Here is an 8,457-nt window from a genome sequence, read left to right on the forward strand (position 1 = left end):
TTAGTGTATTAACTGTTAAATCTCTAGCGTGTAAATAAATTAGGATAATACATTAACCCAAGATGACGCTTCGGTCAGCTGTTCTCATATATTGTGTTGAATGTCCAACAGAGAACAATATGGCTAAAATTGCACAAGTTGTATTGTGAATGAATTTTATTCAAAGTTTTCTCTCTTTTTTTGTTTTGTTTTGTTTTTTTGGGTGAGAGAGTGGCAGCAAGAATTTAGGTACATAGCAGGTTTTGCTAGTTTTGCAGCAGCACCAATGCTACAGTAGCAAGCTGAACTAGTCTAGCAAGGTTCTGCTTGCTATGAGACTGTGCGATTCATAGCTAAGAAATGCACAGCTTAGCTATGATTGTGAAGAAAAATGTTTCAATATTAATTTAAAAGTTTGTATCTGGGTTAGTAGCAGTTTCAATTCTTAAATTATAAACAGCTAGCAAGCCATACGTCCTAACCCCGATACAGCTGTTGCTTAGATTTCACAATTTTGGAATAGGATTCCATATAAAATAGGATTCTATACTATGTTTTTGTTTACTTTAATGTAGAAGTCAGTTCGTTTAGCAAAGTTCTCATAATGATGGAAATGTACCATCCAGTAAGTAAAAATTGGTTAAAATTAAACTTGTGGCTTTAACTGTACTACTTAAGTTATTAAACTTACATAATTTATCATACGAAATATTGTTCAGAATCTATCAAAAAATAAATAAATAAAATCCACGCAAATTGTTTAACCAGTATTATTGATTCAATTTTAACAGTTTTTTATTTATTTTTTTTCAGTACAGTGGACGAATCCCACACAGGGAAGGTTCTATCGCGGCCTTAAAGTTTAGTAGTAAAAGCGGTCTGCTGCTGACGTTTACACGGCTCAGTGATCGCCTTGCACTATAAAATGAGATGAGACCCTGAAAAGACACAGACAACTGCTACTGTGGCTCAGATAGCAGGAGCCGAACTGCTTTGAAGTGATACAGAGTTCAAGTCTGTTCTTTTTGCCCCTCTCTGACAGTGAATTTGCTCCTCCCTTAGACTTCATGTCATAACCTAATTGCTCGTAGTAGATACATGTAAAATACTGAAGCTGTCGTATATTTTCTTTTACATTTTTCAAACCACAAAACCATGCCTATTTTTAATTGCTTGCTATGTTTTATTGGATTGATTTAATTTATTATAAAATGTATATTGTCCTCTAGACAGAAGCGATGCTATAGAGGCGTACTTGGGTATTAAAGGAATATAAATATGTTCAGAAGCAAATTTTGCCTTTTATTTCTCTATATGTGAATAACCCTTATGATATTTTAAATGCAAACAATAAATCTTGGAGTTTGACTTTGTTATCAATGTGCTCCGGACTGCACACGAAAATATGATTCAAATTACCAGTGGCAATACATTTTTAACAACTTGCTTTCCCGCGGAAATGATCAAATTCACCACCATGAGGTTTTCTAAAGCATCATATAATGTGTTTTTGTAAATCATCGTACAATTAGAGCTGAAACATTTTGACCAACTCATGACATCCAATACGAAACATTTCTTAAATCCTCTGCACGTTTTTCATTTTCTAGATATAACTGGCCACACAACGCAACCTCATCTAGCACTATGCGTAATTGTACAGTCTAAACCCGAGGGAGTCATTTTTTAAGACACGTGACCAAACTATTGCGTTAAATTATGAGAATTTTTCATATTTATTTATGTGACAGTTGTAAAAAATAAACAGCCCATTATATATGCTACTTTGAATCCACTGCATTCGCTTCATATTTAAAATCAAACTATACGGTTGAAAATGCGTTACCGTGTTTCCTGCTGTTCTATAATTGAAACATTCATTTGCTCGCTCCTGGCGTGAAATTCCCATAGTTTGAAACCGCGGGGCCGAGCTGCAGAAAAGCAGGTTTTGTGTGGCGGTCTTGAAGGCAACTCTGTTCCTTTCTCAGTCTGCCGGGTTATTCGCAGGTCGGCAGTTTCCTCCTGGTCTGACTCCACACTACTCCATTATCCCACCATAAGGAGTTAGTTTTATTTAATATGAATACAATCTCCGCATAACTGGCTATAGCCCTTATTTAGGCCCCAACATTTCTTCTACACCAAAAATCAACAATCGGTTTATTCACTTCAAAGGAAAGATAATTTATCTTTTGCCTTAAAAAATAAATAAATAAATAAATAAATAAATAAATAAATAAATAAATAAATAAATAAATAAAACTTGCAACATAGGAGGCTGCACGCGGTGGTTATATTTCCCTCTGAGAGACAAGTGTTGGACCTCCAGCCTTTCCCTCGGCTGGCTGTACAGCAGAGCAGACAGAATTTGCGTCTGTGAGCTCCTAATTAGAAACAGATGGGTGCTTGGAGCAACCGAGAGCTGAAGCAAGGCTTTTTCCATCCTGAGCTGCGGTCACTCAGCCATACAGGTGCATACAAAGTCTGCAGGGACTCCCCGACTGGCCTTAAGTCCATTTATATTCCCATAGTCTCCCCGCGGAGAACTTAGTGAAACGAAGTTAGTGTAAAGCAGTATTTTTAGTGGAGTTTTTGTGATAGTAAAAGTAATGCTGACACAGATTTCATTTTCGAGCTAATTGCACTGCGAGAAATGATAAAGTCGTGTGGGGGGGGAAATGATTGAGTCCCAGGTTGGCAAATAACGCCACCATTACTCAACTGCCTCCTCGTATAACTGCAATTAAAAATAGAAAAAAAGAAACTGTCTGCGCTGGTATACATCATGATAGAAAGCGATAAAAAAAGACTTAAAATATACAAATATTTATCTTCAAACGTAGTTTGAATAGTCTAATTTGAGATATGAAGAAACAAACTCAAAACCTAACCCAACCAGATTAATTATACTCTGTCTTTGTTCGTGATTATTTGGGATAAACAGGACAAAATATGTGATCACGGAGGTAATCGGTTTAGCTTGGGGTAGGTCACTTAGTAAACGTCAGATTAGTCTTTAAATCATCCATGAAATAATCATGTTTTCGTGTCTTCTGTGCAGGAACTTTAAGTGACCTTTAACAAGCGGCATTGGCCGCGTCAATCCGAATGTAAACAAACCAATATAACTTTGTTGATTTCCTTGGCACTGTAAAAAAAAAATCGTGGTTCAGGGTGATGGGGTGTCGACGGTATGTGTCTTTAAAAATAAAATTCAAAACACCAAGAATTAATATGCACCATTAAAAAATAAAAATAAAAATCAACTATACAATCCCGATTCTGTATTAATATGAAAGGCAGGCCCGACACTGCGGCTTTTGTCTCTGCCATTTGACCCGAAGCACTGAGGGAAGTTGTGCATTTTCAGGAATGTGGCGGAACGCTTCAGGAAGACGCAGAGTATAAAGTCTGGAGACAGACTCGCACTGTGGCCTTCAGGTTTTCTGTGTGTCTGGGTGCCCCAGAACGACGCGAGCCCTCGCTTAATGACGTGTATTCCCCACGAGCCCCATCTGATTGTTGTGTTTTGTGTGTGTGTGTGAGAAAGGATTTTTATCTTTACCCTATCTGCTTTAGGTGGGGCACAAACAACAGGCTGAGGGCAAATTAATTCTTACCACGTCCTCTGAAATAGGGAAATGAAAGTGAAATTAAATTTGTGCTTTATTTTTTTTTGCTGTGGCTCAGAGAATCAGACTGAGCAGCAGGAGACCCACTGGGAGAAATTACAGGCCCGGTGCCAAAAGCTCTGTGTGTGTTTTTTTGTCTTGTTTTGTTTTACATTCAGTATGTAGACGTTCTCGATAATAAAAAACAAAAATCATCCAATTGTAATTAAGAAAAAAAATTAATAAAATCACAACATATAGGCTCCCTGTCATGCTCCTTCTTTGTTTGAGCTTCGTCCTGTTGTATTGTTGATGATGGCGCTCTGGCGGCCGACATCCTCCTCATTGACCTCCGTCTCCCTCTCTGCCTTTTCCGTCTCATGAAAAACGATTCCAGCTCTCTGATTGAATTTTATTCCTTCCTGACCTGGTCCGTTCTCTGAGAGCGCCATCAATCTTTCGACTAACACGACGTTTGTTTATTGGGCCTATACACTCGAAAGGGAATCTAGGAGTCTGATTGAGCTGCAGTTGGAGAGGCTGCGCACATTATAGGATTTTGGCGATAGCATCAATAATTAGATCAGAGACAGATTAAAATCCATATAAGTGATTGCGTAGATCGTGTGTTAAACGCGGTTACAATCAGACATATGAACGTGCTCTACATTTAGTCGGAACACTTCGAATTCTAATTTTGGCTTGATGATCTGCATTTTATTTATTTATTTATTTATTTTTTAGTTTAGTTTTTTTTTTTGTAGCATGTAAGGCTACAGATTGACAGATGTGTCTTCAATCGTTTTTCAAAGTCTTCGAGACGAAGCTACCTTAAACAGCTAGTGCGTAAATAATTATATTAACGGATTGTAAATTTTGGGAATAAAATGTGCAAATTATTGAAGTGTTTAGATTTTAAAAAGTAAAAAAAAATGTTGAATCTAATTTAAACTTCTAAAATATTTTTTATCCTTAAAATTACCATGATCTTTTTACAATCCCCACACTATCCAATGGTATCACAGTGATAATGTTTATTATTATTATTATTATTATTATTATTATTATTATTATTATTATTATTATTAATTTGTTTGTTTATTTAATTTGTTAGTTAATTATTATAACTGCCCTCCTGCGTTCTACGCACACAATTTCGGCACGCCTTTTCAAGTATACTTGCCAACAGGTCTTTTAAATATAATTCACAAATATTTTTAGCACTCAAAAAACAACATAGTATGTAGCCTAATCAAATGTTTCGACATCTAAAAAAAAATCAGAAATGTGGATTATTGATGCACATATAAAAAAACATTTTAGATCTACTTGATAAAAGATATTCTACAAACCTTTTATAATAGCTCTACTGATACAACACACAACCAGTGTAAAACTACAGTTGAGATTTTCCAATATAGCCGTCTTAAACACACACACACGCACACACACACACACTCACACACTCACACACACATACACACACACACACACACAGAGAGAGAGACTCAAAGTTAATAAAAACGTGCAGGTCACATTTTCTCTTCCTTTGAGTCAACAACCTGTCAGACTCGTGAGAATCGAAACGTCCAATCTGAAGTGACAACGGGAATATCTTTGGCATGTTTGGTATGATATTAAATCAGCAGCGGTGTGAGCCACTAACACACGACGCAGTCCAAAACAAAGTTGTGATGCGTGTACGGCTAACCTCCATGCTCCATAGCTGCTTGTTCAGGTTGATTTCATTTATTCTGCTACACATGCTGTTGATATACACTGAAACAATTTAAATTCAGTTATATCAACCAAAAGGACCGAAAACACACTATTTATTGTGCTATTTGTTTAGAAACACTCACAGTAAGATGCGTTTTAAATTATGAAACTCTTTGGAAAAAAAAAAAAGAAAAAAAGGGGGGCGGGAGGCTATATTTTAGGCTACAGCAAATATTTAGATTTTTTTTAATTACTTTGATAAACTTGTGAATTTAAAAATTAAAACTACAAAAATTTAAACGTGGACGAGATTGCATGTAAGTTACCATCCTAAATTCTTGTTTGTAAGAAATGAGGCGCAACTCTAACTCACATAAAATGACAATTTATTTAACAAACAAACAAATCCTTCAGAATACTTTTCAACATTTAATTAAAATATCACGGTGATATACACGTTCCTTTTCTTCTTCTTTACTTTTATAGTGGAACATACTTTTGGACAGTTAAGGCAATTCAATTTAGAAACACTTTTGGAGTGTTTGGTCCATAATATTTGGCGACAGTTTTAGAAATAAATTACTATATATGCAACTATACACGTCCAGGACAAGTGACACATCTCTAACATATCACATAAAGCCAGAAAAGCAAAAATAAAATTAAAAAAATACAAAAACAAAAAATTAGAAACTTACGTGTTATTTGATGTAACACTGTTCTTTAGAAAAAAACCAAGATCAAGTCTGTTCTGTCTTTTTTTATGTCTCACATTTGTCCATACTGTCATGGGGCAGGAAACAGAGGTAAAAGGGGGTTTTAATGACAGAGTTCAAACACCGTGTGGTTAAGAAAATACCGAGCTTTCCTTCTTTCTTTTCATTTTTCTTTGGTTTTTGGTCAGAATTTGCTGCAGTCGTATACAAAAGCTCCCGAAGTGCGATAGATGGACTGACTCGGTGGGAATGACATCTGACAGCTGTTATTCCCATTCACCGGTGAGTTATTCAAGCCAATCCTCTGGGATTCGAACATCTCACGGACTGAGTGGAAGTTCTGCTGCTGCGCCGGGTACGTTGCACCCAGATGGCCCAGGTCTCCGGCCTGGTTCAGGTACCATGACGCTAGCCTCCCTTGGTGGGTATGAGGGCCCTCCTGCCCTGAGTTCAGGTTAGCGTGGGTCAGGGAGGACGAGGTGGTTGTGACTGAGTAATCTGGCAACGTTTCGTCCACGGTGCTCGGTGCCAAGTGGCCCGACCTGTCCCCAGCGTAAAGGCTCATGTTACAATGATAGGTAGCGTTGGAGGTAGTAGAGATGGAGTTCTGGTTACAAGGCGAGCTATAGACAGATGTCTGATTTGGAGAATAGTTTAGGGACAAAGATGGCGTTATACCTGTTGTCCTAGTGGAAGCGGTCAGGCTGGAGGGGAGCTCGGTGACCCCTTGTGGAGACCCCCGGAGGGAGGTCATGATGTTGTCCACACTGAAGCCCTGCGTAGAGGCCTGACTGTGGTGGTGCTGCTGCTGCTGCTGCTGCTGCTGCTGCTGGTGGTGCTCGGAGCTGTCCATAGCGATGGACCTGCTGGAAGGGATGCTGTGCGGGCTCCCGCTGGACATGCTGCTGCTGCTGTCTGGACTCTCGATTTTGGGCACTGCGTTCAAAGAGGGCGAGTCGGCCTGCGGCGGCGTGACGGCCCCGTTCTCAGTCTTAATATCCTGGATCCGTACGGGCTGGGAGCCTTGCACTGGCTGCTCCTGATCCCGGCCCTGCTGTCTCGGCGGCAGGTCCTTCTGCAGCCGCTCCTCTTTCTCCTTCAGCGCGTCCTTCTTCTTGAACCGCCGCCTCCTCCTCAGGAAGCTCCCATTCTCGAACATGTTGTAGGAGTCCGGGTCCAAGGTCCAGTAGCTGCCTTTGCCGGGCTTCTTGTCATCGCGGGGCACCTTGACGAAGCACTCATTCAGAGACAGATTATGTCTAATGCTGTTCTGCCAGCCCTGCTTATTGTCTCGGTAGAAAGGAAACCTCTCCATGATGAACTGGTAAATCCCATTCAGGGTCACTTTCTTGTCGGGCGAGTTTTGGATCGCCATGGTGATGAGCGCGATGTAGCTGTAGGGGGGCTTCACCATGTCCTTGGGCTGAGGCTGGGGAGTGTACGGTCCGTAAGCCCGGGCCATGCTGGCGGGGTACTGGTCATGAGCCGCATGAGAGTACATGTTCATAGGCGCTGCCATCCCCGTGTAGCCCCCACCGGCAGCGGCCCTGTAGTAGCTGGGGTCGCTGCTGATGTACGGAACGACACCCAGAGAATTGGGGCTGGAGACGGAGTAGCGAGCCTGCATGTCTTCACTTTGATCCAGAGTCTGCAAAGGGTGAGCTCCACTTCTCCCTCCGATGATGGTTCAAATCACTGCGCCTTGCCGCTTTACTTAAAAAAATAATAATAACAACAATATTAATAATAATAAAAAAGAAACGTCTTCAAGCGGTCCCCATCCTTGGAACTATTCGGAAAAAGTTCTGAACTTTGAGACATCCGTCACCACACAGGACTTTTTGCGCAGTTAAATTCTTTCCTCCTTTTTTTCTGGCCGGGAAGCCGCGCCCCCTTTTCCAGAGCGTACGGGTTGTCCAATGGGAGGCCAGCCCGTGCACTTGCCTGGCCACACTCACAGCTCTCAGGGAAAAAAGGTTTCAGGAGGTGTCGGTAACTCCCAGAGCGCTCCTGCCAAAAAGCTTCAGACGTGACAGAGCAACTAACATGCACACAGAGACACAACATGATCGCATGTTCCTGCGCGGTGCATCCTCCATCAGTCAAAGCTGTTGCTTTTAAGGTGAAAGGGAGAAACACAGTGCGAGACTTTGATATTTCAGGGATAGGTTATTTTATTTCTGTTTGGGCAGAAATGAAATAACCTTTCAACTGTTTTTCACAATAGTAAAATATAGCATACCCATTTTAAAATATTATTATGTTAAATTATAGCTGATTGTTTAATTAAGTTATCTAGCAAAGCAAATGGTGTGTCTTACACCCATGGAAACGTCTTTAAGGTGTTAACAAAAGAGCACCAACTGTGACTCAGTGTGAGATCAAAGGAGGAAAAAAATGTCCTTTTTTTTTGTTGAGCGGTGAGATGCAAT

The 8,457-nt window shown here is 40.1% G+C and overlaps 1 protein-coding gene across 1 annotated transcript; it reads right to left on the reverse strand.

The window, feature by feature from the left end:
- Positions 1-5,725: 5,725 nt before the first annotated feature.
- foxc1a (forkhead box C1a) lies at positions 5,726-7,855 on the reverse strand. Its single transcript, XM_007548727.2, has one exon. The coding sequence runs from the start codon at positions 7,650-7,652 to the stop codon at positions 6,210-6,212; it is 1,443 nt and encodes a 480-aa protein (XP_007548789.1). The 5' UTR covers positions 7,653-7,855; the 3' UTR covers positions 5,726-6,209.
- Between the last annotated feature and the right edge of the window lie 602 nt (positions 7,856-8,457).

The sequence above is a fragment of the Poecilia formosa genome, unplaced genomic scaffold, assembly GCF_000485575.1.
Source record: "Poecilia formosa unplaced genomic scaffold, Poecilia_formosa-5.1.2 Scaffold27, whole genome shotgun sequence".
Classification (NCBI taxonomy): Eukaryota; Metazoa; Chordata; class Actinopteri; order Cyprinodontiformes; family Poeciliidae; genus Poecilia; species Poecilia formosa.

What these genes read in the sequence shown, in the direction of transcription:
- foxc1a (XM_007548727.2), bottom strand. Translation starts at nt 7,652, where the DNA reads ATGCAGGCTCGCTACTCCGTCTCCAGCCCCAATTCTCTGGGTGTCGTT.